This window comes from Bombina bombina, chromosome 6, assembly GCF_027579735.1.
Source record: "Bombina bombina isolate aBomBom1 chromosome 6, aBomBom1.pri, whole genome shotgun sequence".
In the NCBI taxonomy this organism is placed as follows: domain Eukaryota; kingdom Metazoa; phylum Chordata; class Amphibia; order Anura; family Bombinatoridae; genus Bombina; species Bombina bombina.
In genome coordinates, this window is record NC_069504.1 from 902,230,715 (window position 1) to 902,250,728 (window position 20,014).

The 20,014-nt window shown below is 39.7% G+C and overlaps 2 protein-coding genes and 6 non-coding genes across 8 annotated transcripts in view; 7 read left to right on the plus strand and 1 right to left on the minus strand.

Moving 5' to 3' along the window:
* The window catches only part of ZWILCH (zwilch kinetochore protein), a 208,947-nt gene extending 206,303 nt beyond the window's left edge, over positions 1-2,644 (minus strand). Inside the window, exon 1 of the mRNA XM_053718525.1 lies at positions 2,528-2,644. Coding sequence (XP_053574500.1) covers positions 2,528-2,580 — 53 coding nt within the window. The 5' untranslated portion in view covers positions 2,581-2,644. The remainder of the gene's footprint in view (positions 1-2,527) is intronic.
* Positions 2,645-2,974: 330 nt separating this feature from the next.
* On the plus strand, positions 2,975-13,907 carry RPL4 (ribosomal protein L4). The gene is made up of 10 exons (XM_053718526.1): positions 2,975-3,101; positions 4,226-4,397; positions 7,168-7,274; positions 7,479-7,617; positions 9,587-9,711; positions 9,839-9,968; positions 10,277-10,433; positions 10,649-10,732; positions 10,948-11,068; positions 13,815-13,907. Exons 1-10 carry the CDS (start codon positions 3,099-3,101, stop codon positions 13,845-13,847), a joined length of 1,071 nt encoding a protein of 356 aa, XP_053574501.1. The 5' UTR covers positions 2,975-3,098; the 3' UTR covers positions 13,848-13,907.
* LOC128665363 (small nucleolar RNA SNORD16) lies at positions 4,042-4,140 on the plus strand. Its single transcript, XR_008403121.1, has one exon. It is a non-coding gene; the product is annotated as a small nucleolar RNA SNORD16 (small nucleolar RNA).
* Positions 7,031-7,101, plus strand: LOC128665356 (small nucleolar RNA SNORD18). Its single transcript, XR_008403114.1, has one exon. It is a non-coding gene; the product is annotated as a small nucleolar RNA SNORD18 (small nucleolar RNA).
* On the plus strand, positions 7,306-7,406 carry LOC128665362 (small nucleolar RNA SNORD16). The gene has a single exon (XR_008403120.1). It is a non-coding gene; the product is annotated as a small nucleolar RNA SNORD16 (small nucleolar RNA).
* Positions 7,671-7,740, plus strand: LOC128665359 (small nucleolar RNA SNORD18). Its single transcript, XR_008403117.1, has one exon. It is a non-coding gene; the product is annotated as a small nucleolar RNA SNORD18 (small nucleolar RNA).
* LOC128665358 (small nucleolar RNA SNORD18) lies at positions 9,996-10,065 on the plus strand. The gene has a single exon (XR_008403116.1). It is a non-coding gene; the product is annotated as a small nucleolar RNA SNORD18 (small nucleolar RNA).
* On the plus strand, positions 10,510-10,579 carry LOC128665360 (small nucleolar RNA SNORD18). The gene has a single exon (XR_008403118.1). It is a non-coding gene; the product is annotated as a small nucleolar RNA SNORD18 (small nucleolar RNA).
* Positions 13,908-20,014: the final 6,107 nt, after the last annotated feature.

The window sequence follows — 20,014 nt, forward strand, 5'->3', positions numbered from 1 at the left end:
GTTCTTCCTTGCTAGTAATTTAAGATTACACAAATCAATATATATTGAGGAATATAGGCGGGATCAGACTAATATACTACAGGAAAGTTCTACTCTGTGAAAAGCATTGCTGGGCTAAAAGAAGTTGCACCCAGGTGGTAAATCACCATAGAACAGGCTAACAATGGTATTGAGCTGGTTGTTCGTTCCTGTGAGTGCATTTCTCTCTGTGTGTATTTAGTCTCCCTATGGGAAAAACAGACGTGGACTCCTTGCTCAGTGTGCTTAGAGGAATACTGCTACACCTCACTGACGAGGCCCAATGAAGGCCGAAACGATCGTCTGGGGTTGCTGTGTTCCTTGTTCAGAGAGGAATTGCCTGGTATTTCGGCGCTGGACTGACCGTAATAGGCGGGATCAGACTGATATACTACAGGAAAGTTCTACTCTGTGAAAAGCATTGCTGGGCTAAAAGAAGTTGCACCCAGGTGGTAAATCACCATAGAACAGGCTAACAATGGTATTGAGCTGGTTGTTCGTTCCTGTGAGTGCATTTCTCTCTGTGTGTATTTAGTCTCCCTATGGGAAAAAGGGGAAACCAGACGTGGACTCCTTGCTCAGTGTGCTTAGAGGAATACTACTACACCTCACTGACGAGGCCCAATGAAGGCCGAAACGATCGTCTGGGGTTGCTGTGTTCCTTGTTCAGAGAGGAATTGCCTGGTATTTCGGCGCTGGACTGACCGTAATAGGCGGGATCAGACTGATATACTACAGGAAAGTTCTACTCTGTGAAAAGCATTGCTGGGCTAAAAGAAGTTGCACCCAGGTGGTAAATCACCATAGAACAGGCTAACAATGGTATTGAGCTGGTTGTTTGTTCCTGTGAGTGCATTTCTCTCTGTGTGTATTTAGTCTCCCTATGGAAAAAAGGGGAAACCAGACGTGGACTCCTTGCTCAGTGTGCTTAGAGGAATACTGCTACACCTCACTGACGAGGCCCAATGCGATCGTCTGGGGTTGCTGTGTTCCTTGTTCAGAAAGGAATTGCCTGGTATTTCGGCGCTGGACTGACCGTAAAAGGCGGGATCAGACTGATATACTACAGGAAAGTTCTACTCTGTGAAAAGCATTGCTGGGCTAAAAGAAGTTGCACCCAGGTGGTAAATCACCATAGAACAGGCTAACAATGGTATTGAGCTGGTTGTTCGTTCCTGTGAGTGCATTTCTCTCTGTGTGTATTTAGTCTCCCTATGGGAAAAAGGGGAAACCAGACGTGGACTCCTTGCTCAGTGTGCTTAGAGGAATACTGCTACACCTCACTGACGAGGCCCAATGAAGGCCGAAACGATCGTCTGGGGTTGCTGTGTTCCTTGTTCAGAGAGGAATTGCCTGGTATTTCGGCACTGGACTGACCGTAATAGGCGGGATCAGACTGATATACTACAGGAAAGTTCTACTCTGTGAAAAGCATTGCTGGGCTAAAAGAAGTTGCACCCAGGTGGTAAATCACCATAGAACAGGCTAACAATGGTATTGAGCTGGTTGTTCGTTCCTGTGAGTGCATTTCTCTCTGTGTGTATGTGTATATATGTATATATGTATATATATATATATATATATATATATATATATATATATATATACACACACACACACACATACACTGTATATATCCTTGTCAGTCAAGGCTTTTAAAGACCACCACAGGCAGGAAAACTCCCGGTACCCCTATGCGCCTGTGGAAGCGCAAATTTCTGACAACATCAGTCTCTTCTTGGTGCTGAGCCTTACATAAAGACGTTAAAAGAAGAAAGTACTCCAGCACAAGCTGTAAAAATGTATGATAATGCTGTTCGCCTATGTATGGCGAAATATAGAACACGCAATTTAAGGAGAAATTTCAGTTCCCTATAGGCGCAAAGCAATGATAAGAAACTGGGCGTATTTGTAGGTCTGGCTGTGAAATTACGCCTATTACTTATGTATATTGCAGCACTCGGGAGCACACACGTGCGCCTAGGCGAATGCAAGCGGAGTGCGAAGAAGTTTCTTTCAGATTTGCACAGCTATAGGCGCACATTGCTTACATAAAAATGGAGATATGGTTGTATGCGTAGTTTTGGGAACTGTGGGCGGATAACTTTGATAAATCGCCCCCTTAGTCAATAGAAGTGATCAATTAACCCCTTCCCAGGGAACTGTTGTTCCGATGTAGACAAATTAGTCCAATCATTTAAGGGGTTAAAGTCCATCTAAAATGTCACTAACATTCAGGATCTTATAAAAAGTGGAAAGTTTACCATAATTTTAAATTAAGAAAAAAAAAAAAAAGAGGGCTAAGAAAAATGGAATAGCACCACAACACATAATTGCAAATGTTCATACAAAACCATAATACGAACACATTCCAGTGTAAATAAACTCTACAAAGTATAGTGAATCTACTCCAGTGATTAACACAACTCTAGGTATTTTATTTACCCGTCCTTTATCTGATATTAATTCTATAACTTGCAGTTTACATAGAATGTAGCACTGCACCGACCTGCTCAGGAACTGCTGCAGCTCTACAGCCGCCCGGTGCCTCCCAGCCAACATTCCGCCACCTTATTTATTTCTCCACAACTGAAATACGCGCCCTGTCGCTGTCATTAGGTTCGTGACCGCCGGAAGTAAAAACTTGTGCCTCAAACGTAAAACTTTTAATTTTTAGAATCTTGTTACTTAAAATATAATATAATCTACTAAATGTTACTTTAAATTAAAAATAATATTATTTTACATATTTTATTATTTTTTTGTAATATTCACTACACGTCAACAAGAGTTCCGGCGCAGTAAATCTGATATTATTCCGCGTGTCAAATAGTCCCCATAAATTGTGAAAATAAACTTAGGTTTTATGGTGGAAAATGTAATAAGGTTTTAAAAACATAATAGAATGTTATGTTCTGATATTTAAGCTTCACATGTAATGCTTCATTTTGTATTTAAAGTAACTAATCCTTTTCTCCACCCCCTATTGCTGGTGGAGGTTTATAGCTGAGTGACGCGATTACTACTTCCTTTTCTTTCTGAGGCCGCCATCGAGTAGCAGCGAGGTGCAGGCGGTCAACATGGTGAGGAGAGAGGGTAAAGGGGAAAACTTGTGTGTGTACTCACGGGACTAGCGCCCGGTTCTCGGTATTGATTGTACTGTAACGCCTTACCTAGGCTTACTTATGCAACTACAGACCCGCTGTGACATAGCAACTAGGGATGCATTTCGCCCACATGTGACAAGGCCTGGATCGGCTGCCTCACCGGCTCTGTTATAGTGTACGGCCTGCGAAAGTTATAGTTATAGTGTTTTATGCACGATTGTATGATAGATAAACCTGTTATTGTGTAAAGGAACAACTGTAGTTTGTATACAGTGAGATATATGTGAAAGCCTCCTATGTCAAACTTATAGTTACGCGGTGCGATGTGAGCCTCATACAAAGATGTGGTGAGCTTGGCTATTGTAAGATATTGTGAAACTTGAACAGCAATTACATTTGGTTTATAACTGGACTGTGAAAGTTCTATTAGAACGGGTTTTTACATTTTGATTACATTTAGTAAGAGCCAAACACTTTAAATCAATGTTAAGGCACATTTTGGTCTAAGAGGTCAGGTTTTTGTTTTCTAAGCAATAAATACAAATTTTAAGAAAGAACAGGTTTTTGTTTTCTAAGCAATAAATACAAATTTTAAGAAAGAAACCTAACTACACAATTTCAACAACCTATGGGAAAATTCTCCACAATACTAGGAGCATGTGTGGGTGGGTAATGAACATTTATAATATTGGTTAATTTTAGCATAATTTTAGGCTAAAAATTTTAGCTGGCTGTTGCATCCATTATAAAGGACCTGGGGAGAACACTATATATTTTAGTATATATAAATTTTATTTTCACCCCACAATATATAGATTCGCTTTCCTCCTTCCCTGTTGCCTTAAAGGGCCAGTATACTAGAAAGTTGTTTTTCCCTTAATGTGTTTCCAATTACTTTTTTTTTTTTAACATTGATTGCAATGATGGTGTAATTTGCGTCTTATCCTGTGTTTGGCGACAGTTGCCTGCTGTCATTAAGTCAACACTATGGCATGACGAACATTGAGTCTGAGCATTCTATTGTGTATTCTGTGAATTTTAACTATCTTTTACATTTGAGCCTAATTGCCTATATTTTTTTTTTATTCCCACCAACTTAGGCCTGCGCTCGTCCTTTGATAACTGTGTACTCCGAAAAGGGGGAATCATCAGGCAAAAATGTTACTATGCCTGCAGTGTTCAAGGCGCCAATTCGCCCAGATATTGTTAACTTTGTCCACACCAATCTACGAAAGAATAGCAGGCAGCCATTTGCTGTGAGCAAACTTGCTGGTATGTGAATATTCTTGTTTAAATTTGTTTATCTTGGTAAAATAGTTGTTCTATAAACCAGAATTTGAGTATCTGGGAACTTGGGAAAACAAAACTAAAAAAAAAAATGGGTTTTCAGTATCTTAAAGGGACACTGAACCCAAAAATTATTTCATGATTCAGGTAGAGCATGCCGTTTTAAACAACTTTCTAATTTACTCCTATTATCAATTTTTCTTCGTTCTCTTGCTTTCTTTATTTGAAAAAGGCATCTAAGCTATTTTTTGGTTCAGTACCATGGAAAGCACTTGTTTATTGGTAGGTGAATTTACCCACCAATCGGCAACAGTGTGTTCACCAAAAATGGGCCAGCATCTAAACTTACATTCTTGCATTTCAAATAAAGATACCAAGAGAATGAAAAGAATTTGATAATATGAGTTAATTAGAAAGTTGCTTAAAATTGCATGCTCTATCTGAATCATGATAGGAAAAAAATGGGTTCAGTGTCCCTTTAAAGCACATTTCCTTTTAATTGTATGGTCTCTGATTTTTAATGTTTAACCAATGCTGATCTGACTGAACGGAGTAAACGTTTTTTTTTTTTTTACTTGGTTAAAGAAAAAGGCATGGTTAAGTCAAAAAGCTTATAAGAACCAATGTGGAATATGTTTAAATTACTAGTCAGTAAGACAATTTAAATGGTTTTTGTTTTTAGAATTACTTTTCAGATGATATCAGTTAAAGCAGGCCATTACTGATTTGGAGATGTATCATTAGATATATGCATAGAGAAATCATTGAAATTATTGGGGAGGTGAAATATCTCTGGTTTAATAGGCCGGTCATTCATCTGAAACTTTTCAGCTGTACTATGCTTCTTTATTGGAAGAAGGAAAATTGGCATATCAATGGTTGTAGTTAAATAAAACAACCTTTCATTTTTAATTCTTGACCCTCCCTCCTCACACTTTGGTCCTTGTGTAGATCTATTCCACTCCAAACTATCTTCTGTTGGGTTTTTTTAAACTTGGTATAGGTTGATTCTGTATTCATAGATTTGCAGGGTATCAATGGAATTAAAGGGATAGTCTAGTCAAAATTAAACTTTCCTGATTCAGAGAGCATGCAACTTTCTAATTTACTCCCATTATCAAATTTTCTTGGTTCTCTTGGTATCTTTATTTGAATGTAAGGTTAGGAGACTACCCATTTTTGGTTCAACACATGTGTATCAAATAGCAATTGGTGTCTACATTTAGACCCCAATCAGAATGTGCTACCCAGGTGCTCAACCAAAAACAGGCTGGCTCCTAAGCTTACATTTATTTTATTTTTTTAAATAAAGATGCCAAATGAATGAAGAGAATTTTATAATAGGAGTAAATAAGAAAAATGCTTAAAATTGCATGCTTTATGAATCATGGAAGTTTAATTTTGACTATTCCTTTAAAGGAACAGTAAAGTCAAACTGTCATAATTCAGAAAACATGCCATTTAAAAAAAAAAAAACAATTTACTTATCTAATTTGCTTTGTTCTCTTGGTATTGTTGAAAGCATATAGTGCTTTGTTCTCTTGGTATAGTTAAAGGGACACTGAACCCAACCTGTGATTCAGATAAAACATTCAACTTTCTAATTTACTCCTATTTTTTCTTCGTTCTCTATCTTTATTTGAAATAAAAGCCATCTAAGCTTTTTTGGGTTAAGAACTCTAGACAGCACTTTTTGATTGGTGGATGGATTTTTTCCACCAATCAGAAAGGACAACCCAGGTTGTTCACCAAAATGGGCCGGCATCTAAACTTAGATTCTTGCATTTCAAATAAAGATACCAAGAGAATAAAGAATTAAATATGAGTAAATTAGAAAGTTGCTTAAAAATTCATGCTCTATCTGAATCACAAAAGAAATTTTGGGTTCAGTGTCCCTTTAAACATACATAGGTGAGCTCAGAAGCAAAGCACTACTGTGAGCTAGCTGCTTGACACTCTCACCCTATGTGTTCACCTCTGCCCAGTAAATTATTGATCTCCAACAAAAGGTATCAAGGAAATGAAGCAAATAGAGCATACACATTTTTCAGATTTACTTCTATCTGAAACAAGGTTTCTTTCATGATTATGTCCCCTTAAGGTCTATTTCTCATCTCTGTATGTTATAACATTTTTGCTGTGATGGGGCATGTTATTTCTGCCGCCGCATTTAGTTTTAAAAACTACAGAACCTATACCCAAAGTTATTTGCCCAAAACCTGAAAATGCATCTTACTTGGAGACGTGAAACCCAAAGTTTCTTTCATAATTCAGATAGAGAATACAATTTTAAACCTTGCAATTTACTTACATTTAATTTGCTTCAATCTTCAGATATCCTTTGAAGACATAGCAATGCATGTGGGTGAGCCATTCACACGAGGCAGCTATGTGCAACCACCGATCAGCAGCTACTGAGCATATTTAGATATGCTTATCAACAAAATACCAAGAGAAGGAAGCAAATTGGATAATAAAAGTAATTGGAAAGTTGTTAAAAATTGCATGCTTTCTAAATTATAAAAGAAAAATGGGTTTAATGTCCCTTTTTAAATAGAAACTTTTAGTTACTTTTTTTTTTTATCCACCCTGCTTAAGAATTAAATGTTTGTTTTTTTTAGAAATGATGAGTTCCACTTCATTGGTCCGTGTTTCTGAAACTAATGATTTAAGTGGAAGTTCTGATCTCCTTCTCTCTGTCCTTTTGTTACAATGCTCCTTTGTTTGTTCTAATCTAGCATCTGCTTTGTTTCAGGACATCAGACCAGTGCTGAATCATGGGGTACCGGTCGGGCTGTTGCCCGTATTCCCCGTGTCCGTGGGGGTGGAACTCACCGATCTGGTCAGGGTGCCTTTGGAAATGTATCCTTTTGGATAATGATTATTCATTTCCTGCCATGATGATGTAATTTGCGTCCTACTCCGTGCTTTGCGACAGTTGCCTGCTGTCATTATGCATGCATGGGTGGCTGACGAAAATTTAAGCTCTGAGCAAGAAAGCTACTTACGTTCTCAAATTTTTTTATTTTTTTTTGAGAGAAATGTACCTTAACTTTGATTTTATAGATGTGTCGTGGAGGGCGTATGTTTGCCCCAACCAAGACATGGAGGCGTTGGCATCGTAGAGTCAATCTAAACCAGAAGCGTTATGCCATTTGTTCTGCTCTGGCAGCTTCAGCCCTTCCTGCTCTCGTTATGTCTAAAGGTTAATACATAAGTATATTCTAAACAGTGAAACAAACCCTAGGATGTGCACAGCTTCTATGATGAGATCCACTTCTGGTCCGTGTTTCTGAAACTCAATGATCTCAGTGGAAGTTCTGACAAAAATGTGACATCTTCACGTAGGTTCCTGGATGGTATATTTATGCCCTGGTAGTTGACAAAATTTTTTTGGAAAATTAAATGGCATATAGAACTTACATCTTAATGTAATCGACCGATTCATTTAAATGTAAATTACTTGTTTTACATTAAAACTGCTTTCCTCTTGAATGTTTACAGCCATATTAGTGAAGGCTTTTTTTATGCTTAGGGTCCTTGTAAGTACCTGCTCTTTTAACCTCTTAAGGACATATGACAGAATTTTTCCGTCATAAAACAATTGAGCAAACTGAAAGCTGTGTCCTTAAAAGGTTAAATCTGAGGTTGGTTTATTTAAAAAAAAATTCCCCTAAGGTTTAAAGTGAGTAATCTCTAGCATTTGTGAAACTCTAGGATTGACTATTGAAACAAAGGGGACTTTCATTCATGAAGTAGAACATACTTCATGCAGAAAGCTCCTTTATTTGTGTTAAGCGATTGCTGCTCTGAGCTGCTAAGGCACCCCATGGCCGATCGCTATTTTGCTAAGAGGTGAAGTTTTTGCCTCAACCAATACCCGTGTGGTGAATCTGGCTTGGCGTGCTTGGTAGCCGGATTTAACGCACAGCTAATAGGCAAAAATGTTACCTCTTAGTAAAGCCGTGGGGTGCCTTAGCAGCTCAGTGGCAATTGCTTGAAACAAATGCGCTTTCTGCATGTGTTATGTGTAATAAAAGCCCCTTTTTCCTGTTAATTTCTAATTTATTGAGTAATGTGGTTTCTGGCACTTAAGGTACATTATGCAGCTTACAATTTGTGTTTAATGGCCATTTAACTGAAAATGATTTAGCAAAAATAATGCAGTTTAGTTTTGTCAAACATGCACAGTGGAAAAATTTGTTTCAAATTCTAAGTTCAGTATGTGTTTCAGATGGTTCCAAGTTACACAAACTGAATTATTTCACTGTTGTATCTCACTAAATTTAATTTTTATACTGAATTGTGATTAGTCAATGGCCATTCGAATGTAACTAATAAATCTGAACTAATTTATATTTATTTGTTACAAATGCATTCGCATTAGTTTAGTTGCTAAGGTGATTCGAATCTGAATTTGTCATGTCTAGTTTTTTTTTTTTTTGTCCACAGAACAAAATCCTTGCTAACCAATCGCAATCATATACACATAGCATGGGCTGCTTTAATTTGTAACTTGCAGAAAATGGTGCATGACAAGCATGCTGCCTGCCAGGTTTTTTACTGTAGGGAAACTGGCCATGTTTATGAAATTCTAATTGAATGCAGTTAATAGCCAGCAAGACTGGTATCTGAGACTTGCAATATGTGTAATCCTCAATGTGTATAGAATCTAAACACCCCCCTCATCAAACACCAGGAGCAAAAGTAATGTCTTTCTTTAAAGAGCCATAATAGTGGGGAAATGGCATGCTCTAATTTGTTGTTGCATGAAATTTTAAGATTATCAAACCTGCAATACTGTGTTTAACACCTCCAAAGGGGGGAAAAACACAATAGAATCACTGTTGGTCTTGAGTAGAAAATGTGGTTGATCCAATCAGCAGTGCTAGTTAAACATCTGAGTGGAGACTAGCTGTTTCCGCTGTGGAACAGCAGTGCTCTGCAGCTCCTCAGCGGTGCTTACTGTGACAGAGCAGGGTTGATAGTCTTAAATTTACATCTAACAAATTAGAGCATGTAATTTATTTTATTTTTTTTCCCCCACTATTGTTGCCCTTAAGTATTTTTATTTTTTTTTCCATAGTTTTACTTGTACTACTATTACCAAATAGTGCAAAATGTCTATAAAATGCTGTTGCGTGTTATTCATTAAGAATTATCTTGCTTTTTAGGTCACCGTATTGAGGAAATCCCAGAAGTTCCTTTGGTGGTTGAAGATAAAGTTCAAAGCTACAAGAAAACAAAGGAAGCAGTCCTTTTGCTGAAGAAACTGAAAGCCTGGAATGACATAAAGAAAGTAAGCATTTGATGCTGCCTTTCTCGCTAGTTGCCTGACATTGTTACCCTAATTGTTTGCTATAAACCTGTAGTAGGATGCCATTTTGATGGCTTCATCTATACTAATACAAATTTGCTGCTTGCAGGTTTATGCCTCCCAACGTTTGCGTGCCGGCAAGGGTAAAATGAGGAATCGTCGTCGCATACAGCGCAAAGGTCCCTGTGTTGTCTTCAATGAAGACAATGGCATCATCCGATCATTTAGAAATATTCCAGGTACAGAGAATTGCCACAGTTGTAATGCAGGAATGATGATTTCCACTTCATGGTCCGTGTTTCTGAAACCTATGATCTATGTGGAAGTTCTGACCTTTAAAATTTGTTCATGTACTTCTATATTTTTCAAAGTGGCATTGCTCAACTTAGTCTGCATGCTGTTACCCAGCATTGGTTCATTCTGACTCTTGTGAGTGAACTGTTGTCTGGAAATATAATCTACCATGTACTGTTTTTAGCTCTGCAGCATAGTGAGGTTGTGGTATCTGAAAATGTATTATGTATTCTAAGGATCTTTACACTTACAGGAATCACACTTCTCAATGTAAACAAACTGAACCTTCTGCGGTTAGCTCCTGGTGGACATGTAGGACGGTTCTGTATCTGGACAGAAAGTGCCTTCCGCAAGCTAGACGCCCTCTATGGCACATGGCGCAAAAAGGCTACTCTAAAGGCAGATTACAAGTAAGTGTGTAAACATTTTTTGACATGTAGCTCTAATTGAATAATCCAGCTTAGGGTAAGATACTGATTTGCAGCTGTTCTGTGATGAGTTCTGCTTCTGGTCCGTGTTTATGAAAATACATGATTTCAGTAGAAGTTCTGATTTGCAATCAGTTCAGTCTTTAAAAAATTAAATAAAATTACATAAAGATCTAATGGAGTTTTCCTATTTTCAGCCTCCCCATGCACAAGATGACAAACACAGATCTGACAAGAATCCTTAAGAGTCAAGAGATCCAGAAGGCTCTCCGTGCACCAAAGTAAGGATTTTCTTAAAAAAAAAAAAAAAAAATTGTGTGCTTATTTGCTTTTTGAGCTGGTGACCTTAAATTAAAGGTGGGAAATGGTATTTGAAGCAACTCTAGATATTTGTTGCAAATTTGGTGGTTCCAGCCTATTATGGCTGCAAGGGACTGGAAACACCTTGTTTACAATGTGTTGATTTTTAATTGTGAAACTTTATTATTTTACCTAGCAAAAAGGTGAAGCGCAGGGAGCTGAAGAAGAACCCCCTGAAGAACTTGAGAATCATGATGAGACTGAATCCCTATGCAAAAACTGCAAGACGCCAAGCCATCCTGCGCCAGGCTGAGAATGTAAGTAAAAATAGTATTCACATTATTGGTGTGATGATCAAATGGCTGAGGGGCTTTTTTATGCTGCTTGTGGCCTGTGTAATGAGGCATCCTAGTCATTCAGGGAGATTGCTGATCAGAAGCTGTTTTTGGCAATCCCTTGCTTTACAGGCTGGAGGTCAGTGGGTGGCACTCCTAAGCCATCAATTGGGAGTGCTGGTGTTGCCACAAGCGTGTGAAGTCAAATGGGCAGGGCCCACTATAGTTAAGGGAGCTGGATGGAGGTGATTCAAATTAATCATCCCTTACCATCTACAGACTATCAGATATTTTGAGTACTTATTTCAAATGGCAGGGGTCTTATGCCAATGCACCCCACTCAATGTCTATTTTGCCCAAGGGGTTAAAATCCAAAAGGAAAAAAAGTTATGGCCTCATCTGCAAATTAATGTATTCTTGTCCTGCTGTAAAATATAACTTTCAAATGTAAGCAGTAAAAAGCTCAAGCTTAACACAAGAGGGTATGAGAGGCAGCAAAGGGGTTAAGCAGAATGGTGTACAGTTGATTTTTACAGCTAGATATAACTGCTTAACCCCTTAACGACACATGTCGTACAGGGTACGTCGCACACAACCTGGTCTTTAAAGACCAGCGACGTACCCTGTACGACATCAGGGTTTAAAGCGGCTGGAAGCGATCCTGATCGCTTCCAGCCGCTTTCAAGGTATTGCTGTGATGCCTCAACATTGAGGCATCACTGCAATACCTTTTTTCCCAAACCGATGCAGAGAGAGCCACTCTGTGGCCCTCTCTGCACCGGTTGCGATGGGCCCGATCGTTGGTGGGTGGGAGCAGCTTCAGGGAGGCGGGTGGGCGGCCCATCACTACCCGGCATCCGGTTCCTGAATGTGCAATGTGCACGCCGGGTGCCGGGAGCGTGCGGGGGCCTGCAGGGAGCGCGCGTGCGCGCGCATATGTGCGCGCGATCGCGTAACAGCCACAGCCACTGCCACCAATGAATTTATGAATGGGAGAGAGGGAGAGGGAGGGGGGGAGAGAGGGAGGGGGGGGAAATAATTTTCAAAAGGATCTGGGAGGGGGAGAGGGAGGAGGGTATTAGGGGGGGCAGCTACACTACAGAAAACATTTAATTACATGAAAAAAAATAAAAAAAAACATTTTTTGGAGGCAAATTGGGTAGTACCCAAGATGGCAGCAAATAGGATGTGGGCAAGTGTTATAGAGCTGTTTGGGGGGGATCAGAGAGGTTAGGGGCTAAGGGGGGGGTCCATCACAGCTAAACATATATTTTTTTTTAAAAAAAAATTCATAAAAAAAAAAAAAGCCTTTTATTTTAGTACTGGCAGAGTTTCTGCCAGTACTTAAGATGGCGGGGACAATTGTGGGGTGGGGGAGGGAAGAGAGATGTTTGGGAGGGATCAGGGGGTGGGATCTTTCAGGTGGGAGGCTGATCTCTACACTAAAGCTAAAATTAACCCTGCAAGCTCCCTACAAGCTATCTAATTAACCCCTGCACTGCTGGGCATAATACACGTGTGATGCGCAGCAGCATTTAGCAGCCTTCTAATTACCAAAAAGCAACACAAAAGCCATATATGTCTGCTATTTCTGAACAAAGGGGATCCCAGAGAAGCATTTACAACCATTTATGTCATAATTGCACAAGTTGTTTGTAAATAATTTCAGTGAGAAACCTAAAATTGTAAAAAAATTTAACATTTTTTTTTATTTGATCGCATTTGGCGGTGACATGGTGGCATGAAATATACCAAGATGGGCCTAGATCAATACTTGGGGTTGTCTACTACACTACACTAAAGCTAAAATTAACCCTAGAAGCTCCCTACATGCTCCCTAATTAACCCCTTCACTGCTGGGCATAATACATGTGTGGTGCGCAGAGGCATTTAGCGGCCTTCTAATTACCAAAAAGCAATGCCAAAGCCATATATATCTGCTATTTATGAACAAAGGGGATCCCAGAGAAGCGTTTACAACCATTTATGCCATAATTGCACAAGTTGTTTGCAAATAATTTCAGTGAGAAACCTAAAGTTTGTGAAAAAATTTTTATGAAAAAGTGAATTTTTTCTTTATTTGATCTCATTTGGCGGTGAAATGGTGGCATGAAATATACCAAAATGGGCCTAGATCATTACTTTGGGATGTCTTCTAAAAAAATATATATACATGTCAAGGGATATTCAGGGATTCCTGAAAAATATCAGTGTCCCAATGTAACTAGCGCTAATTTTGAAAAAAAGTGGTTTGGAAATAGCAAAGTGCTACTTGTACTTATTGCCCTATAACTTGCGAAAAACGCAAAGAACATGTAAATATTGGGTATTTCTAAACTCAGGACAAAATTTAGAAACTATTTAGCATGGGTGTTTTTTGGTGGTTGTAGATGTGTAACAGATTTTGGGGGTCAAAGTTAGAAAAAGTGTGTTTTTTTCCATTTTTTCCTCATATTTTATAAATTTTTTTTTATAGTAAATTATAAGATATGATGAAAATAATGGTATCTTTAGAAAGTCCATTTAATGGCGAGAAAAACGGTATATAATATGTGTGGGTACAGTAAATGAGTAAGAGGAAAATTACAGCTAAACACAAACACCGCAGAAATGTAAAAATAGCCCTGGTCCTTAAGGGAAAGAAATTGAAAAATGGCTGTGTCCTTAAGGGGTTAAGCTATTTATAAAATTAAATTCTGCAAAATATTTTTTTTTTCTCTCTTCACAGATAAAGGCTAAAGAGAAGAAAGCTGCTAAGTAAAATGAATGACTGGTGAACCAGCAGCACTTTGGCTTCTCAATAAAATCTGTTTAAACTTTACTTTGTGGTCCTTTAATGTCTTTTTCAATCCCTAGTGCAGAGATCAACATTACTGTTTCATAAAAAAAAAAAATCTGCCATGTTTTGTATAAAACACCTGGTGAAATGGTCCAGTTGGCAGGGTATTAAGTGATAAACATGACATCTTTTTAGTACTCGATAGATTTCCCTTGTAGCAGGTTATCTGAATACTCCTGATGCCATAAAGCTTTCAGAAAACAAAAATGTTGTTGAACAGATTGTCTCCCCTTAATGTCAGATAAATCCAGATGACAAACAATTTTGCTGTTCCTTATTCCCCAAACCCCTTCCTGTTTTAAACATAATGTTACTCTGTTCAAAGGGATAAATGGGTTTAGAAATTGTACATGGACAAATGCCCAGTATGGCAAAAAAATTTCCATTCTTATTGATTTCCAGTTTATAGATATTGTTATACATAAAAAAAAAAAATTCGAAGGTTTCCAATTTACTACTTATTGGTAGATAACCCTTTATCGAAATTGCTTGCGACCAGAAAGTTTGGATTTTGGACTAATTATGTAAAATGGGAGAGGGGGTAAAAGTGAACAATATCTTATTTAGGCAATATTAAATTATCATAATACATATACATTTTAACTAAAAGGTGGATTTTTTTTATATATATATTTCCAAAAGAGCACTCACTGGACTTCGTTCCCATAAAATAGCATATTTCAGCCTTAAAATTCCATAACGTTTCGGGAACCGATCCGGCCCCTTTGTCAAATGGCACTCTAACATCCAGTAGATCCAACACTATATCCTTACCCCTTTTATATACCCCATAGCTCATTAATCCTAATGATACATAGCCAATACAGCTGATGGATCTCACATCTTGTCCATTGTCACGCAACTGTCATAGACACACCGCGTTGTCCGATTGCAATGACGTGGGAGGTGTCAGCCAAAACAGCTGATGTTCAAAAAAGGTGAACATATACTGAAGCAAAACAAAGTAGATTTTATATATATATACATATAATCAATCAGTGTGACCTTAAAGTTCATTCAGTTATGCAAATTCAATCATACTAAGAGTCAAATAACGGAGTTATTACTAAGCAAACATGACTAATGGCTAGGGACAGTGCCATAACACCATGATTTAAAAACAAAACTAATACTGATCTTACAATCGCATATTTACGTAATAAAATATTTACATCCTTATTCTCAATGCGCATATTGATACTTCAGTTACAAATGGAATATGATAGAATCATAATGCAGAGGTTCAGAGTGGGGGATGCTGCCTCAGATATTAAAAAAAAAAAAATCTACCATATTGGTATTCAAATTGATCCCCTGGCATATCTGTCTATGGTTGATGAGGGATATGACTTAAATTTGGCATATTTAACAAAGTCCCTTATCTTCTCTCTGTCTTTATCTCAGAGATGAGGGATGCCAGTTCGCCACAACGGCTATACTCAAACAGTGTATCCAGAAGGGATTTCTCACTGTACCAGCAACGCCGGGATTACTCTGTATATTAATCACATAACTAGATACATATGTTCATTGGACATTCCTTGTCAGAGATTAGTAATAAAAAGGGGCTGAAATCTGTGTATTCAGACAACTTGGTGGTGTCCAGCATGTAGATCCACTTAGTGTCTCTTAACAGGGCCTTAGCTCTATCACCACCTCTAAGCATAGGTGGGATGTGGTCAATAAACATGGTCCTGATGCTCAATACTCCATGTCGTTTTTCTGGCAAAAATGACGTGCCGCCGGCTGTTCAGTCACCTTTTTTTTTCTCAATCTTATTGCCAATCTATGATTGGCCATTCGGTCTCTGAATTAGGTTATCGTCTTTAGAAAACGGATCTTTTGCGCTTAAACAGCTAGACACTTTCACACTGGAGTAATGCTGACTATAAGTGGTGTTTAAAAACGTATAATAGTTACTCTTCACTTTGAGGCAATAATGAAAAAAGAAAATTTATGCTTACCTGATTTTATTTATTTTTTGACAAGTCCACGGATCATCTTTATTACTAATGGGATATTCACCTCCTGGTCAGCAGGGGGCAAAGAGCAGCAGAGTTGTTAAATAGCTTCTCCCTCCCACTCGTCATTCGACCGAAGTTAAGGAAAGAAAGGAAAAGCCAAGGTGCAGAGATGTCTGAAGTTTAGAATAACCCACAACCTGTCTTACAAGAACAGGGCGGGCCGTGGACTCCGTGTCAAAACAAAATTTATCAGGTAAGCATAAATTCTTTGACACGAGTCCACGGATCATATTAATTACTAATGGGATTCAATACCCAAGCTAGAGTACATAGATATGGGAGGGACCACTGCTTAAAGAACCTTTCTCCCAAAAGCGGCCTCAAGTGTCAAATTTATAGAACTTTGAAAAAGTGTGCAGAGAGGACCAAGTTGCAGCCTTGCAAATCTGTTCCACAGAAGCTTCATTTTTTAATTGCCCATGAGGAAGCAACAGCCCTCCTGGAATGAGCCGTAACCCTCTTGGGAGGCTGCTGTCCAGCAGTCTCATATGCAAAACGTATGATACTCTTCAGCCAAAAAGAAAGAGGTAGCTGTCCCTTAAGTTTTCCTGAGAAAATCACAAACAAGGAAGAAGACTGACGAAAGTCCTTAGTTGCCTGTAAGTAAAACTTTAAAGCACGGACCACGTCTAAATTGTGCAGAAGACGTTTTTTCTGAGAAGGATTAGGACACAAAGGAACGAACAACAATCTCCTGATTAATGTTCCTATCGGAAACAACCTTAGGAAGAAATCCTAGTTTAGTACGTAAAACTACCTTATCTGAATGGAAAATAAGTTAAGGAGAATGGCACTGCAATGCCGTGAGCTCTGACACTCTACAAGCTTAGGAAATAGCAACAAGAAAAAACTTTCCAAGATAACTTAATATCTAAGGAATGCATAGGCTCAAACGGAGCCCCTTGAAGAACTTTGAGAACTAAATTAAGACTCCATGGAGGAGTAACTGGTTTGAACACAGGCCTGACAAAGATTGAACATCTGGGACATCCGCCAGATGTTTGTGTAACAAGATAAAGTTGAGATTTGACCCTTTAGGGAACTCGTCGATAAACCCTTCTCCAAACCCTCTTGGAGAAAGACAATTCTAGCAATCCTAACCTTACTCCATGAGTAGCCCTTGGATTCACACCAATAAAGATATTACACCAAATCTTGTGGTAAATCCTTCTAGTCACAGGCTTACGAGTCTGAATCATGGTCTCTATGACCGAATCAGAAAATCCCCGCTTGGACAAAATTAAGCGTTCAATCTCCAAGCAGTCAGCTTCAGAGAAACTAGATTTGGATGAAGGTCCTTCATCAACGGGAGTCTCCACGGTGGCAGAGATGCCATTTCCACCAGATCCGCATACTAAATCCTGGAGGCCAAGCCGAAGCTATGAGGATCACTGAAGCCCTCTCCTGTTTGATTCGAGCAATTACCTGAGGAAGGAGCGCAAACGGAGGAAATAGGTATGCTAGACTGAATGTCCATGTGACCGCCAGAGCATCTATCAGCTCGCCTGGGGGTACTTGGATCTCGACCCGTATCTCGGGAGCTTGGCATTCTATAGAGATGCCATGAGATCTAATTCCGGTTGACCCCACTTGAGAATCAGGTTGGAGAACACTTCCGGGTGGAGTTCCCACTCCCCCGGATGAAAAGTCTGCCTGCTCAGAAAATCCGCCTCCCAGTTGTCCACAACTGGGATGTGGATCGCCGACAGGCATTGAGTGGGCTTCTGCCCACTGGATTATTTTGGTTACCTCTGTCATTGCTAAAGAACTCGTTCCTCGATGATTGATGTAAGCCACTGAAGTTATGTTGTCTGACTGGAACCTGATAAACCGGAGTGAGGCTACCTGGGGCCAGGCCAGAAGGGCATTGAAGATTGCCCTCAGCTCTAGAATGTTTATAGGAAGAGCAGCCTCTGACTGAGTCCAAACTCACTGTGCCTTGAGAGAGCCCCAGACTGCTCCCCACCCCAGAAGGCTGGCGTCTGTTGTCACAATCACCCAAGACGGTCTGCGAAAGCGGGTTCCCTGGGAGAGATGATCCAGAGACAACCACCATTGAAGAGAGTCCCTTGTCTCCTGCTCCAGAAGTTATTCGAGGAGACAAGTCTGCATAATCTCCGTTCCATTGCCTGAGGATGCTTAACTGCAGAGGTCTGAGACGGAAACGAGCAAACGGGATGTCCATTGCTGCAACCATCAGCCCGATTTAACTCCATACACTGAGCCACTGACGGCCGTGGAGTGGACTGAAGGACTAGACAAGTATTGATAATCTTTGATTTCCTGACTTCTGTCAGAAAAATCTTCATGGACAACGAGTCTATTATGGTTTCCAAGAAAGTGACACGCGTCGAACTAGGGAACTCTTTCCCAAATTTACCTTCCACCCGTGAGCTCTCAGGAATAACACAATGGTGTGGGATCTTGCTTGCTGAAAAGATGGGGCCTGGACTAGAATATCGTCCAGATAAGGCGCCACCCCAATGCTCCGTAACCAAAGGACCGCCAACAGAGACCCCAGAACCTTTGTGAAGATTCTGGGAGCCGCGGCCAGGCCGAAAGGAAGAGCCACAAACTGGAATTGTTTGTCTAGGAAGGCAAACTTTAGGAACTTGTAATGATCCCTGTGAATAGGGACATGTAGATACGTGTCCTTTACATCCACAGTTGTCATGAATTGACCCTCCTGGATTAAGGGAAGAATGGAATGAATAGTTTCCATCTTTAAGGAAGGAATCCTGAGATTTGTTTATACTCTTTAGGTCTAAAATTGATCTGAATGTTCCCTCTTTTTTGGGAACCACAAACAGATTGGAATAAAAACCCTGTTCCTGGACTGGAACGGGAACAATCACTCCCAATGTGGAGAGGTCTTTTACACAATGTAAGAACGCCTCTCCTTTTGTCTGGTCTGCAGATAATCTTGAAAGCAGAAACCTGCCTCTGGGAGGAAAACTTTTGAACTCCAATTTGTATCCCTTAGAGATTATTTCTATCGCCCAGGAATCCTGAACGTCCCGAACCCAAGCCTGAACGAAGAAGGAAAGTCTGCCCCCTACCAGATCCGGGGGCATGCCCTTCATGTGGTTTTGGATTCAATAGCCAGCTTGGATTGTTTACCCTTGTTCCAAGACTGGTTTGGTCTCCAAGTAGGCTTAGATTGTTCCTGCTTAGAGGAGGAAGAGGAAGAATTTCCCTTGAGATTTCGAAAGGATCAAAAATTACTCTCTCGTCCCTTTTGTTTGTTTCTTATCCTGAGGGAGTAGATGACCCTTACCTCCCGTGATATCAGAAATAATTTCTAACAGGCCAGGTCCAAACAGGGTCTTCCCGTTGTAAGCAATCGCTTAAAGCTTAGACTTAGATGACACGTTCGCAGACCAAGGTTTTAACCATAAGGCTCTGCAGCCTAGGTCAGAGAAACCCAAGCTCTTAGCTCCCAGTTTAATAATTTGAAGTGAAGCGTCCGTAATAAAAGCATTAGCTAGCTTCAGAGCCTTTATCCTGTCTTGGATCTCCTCCAAGGAAGTCTCAGTCCTGAGAGACTCAGCGCATCAAACCAATATGCTGCTGCACTAGTGACGGTTGCAATGCACGCAGCAGGCTGCAACATAACTTTTTAAGCAAACCCTCTAACCTCTTGTCCATAGGATCTTTGAAAGCACAACTATCCTCTATGGGAATAGTAGTTCTCTTGGCTAAGGTGGAAACAGCTCCTTCCACCTTAGGAACTGTTTTCCAAGCCTCCTTTAAAGAGTAAGTTATGGGAAACCTCTTCTTAAAAATAGGGGAGGGAGAAAAGGGAATGCCTGGTCTCTCCCACTCCTTAGTAACGATCTCCGAAGCTCGCTTTGGAACCGGAAATACGTCTGAGTAAGAAGGAACTTCGAAATATTTGTTTAATTTACTAGACTTTGCAGGGGCAACCACAACCAGGGAGTCACAGTCGTCTAAAGCAGTGATTTGCAACCTTTTTTTTTGCCGTGGCACACTTTTTTTACATTAAAAAAAAATCCTGCGGCACACCACCATCCCAAAATTTTAGAAAATCACACATTGTGGCTA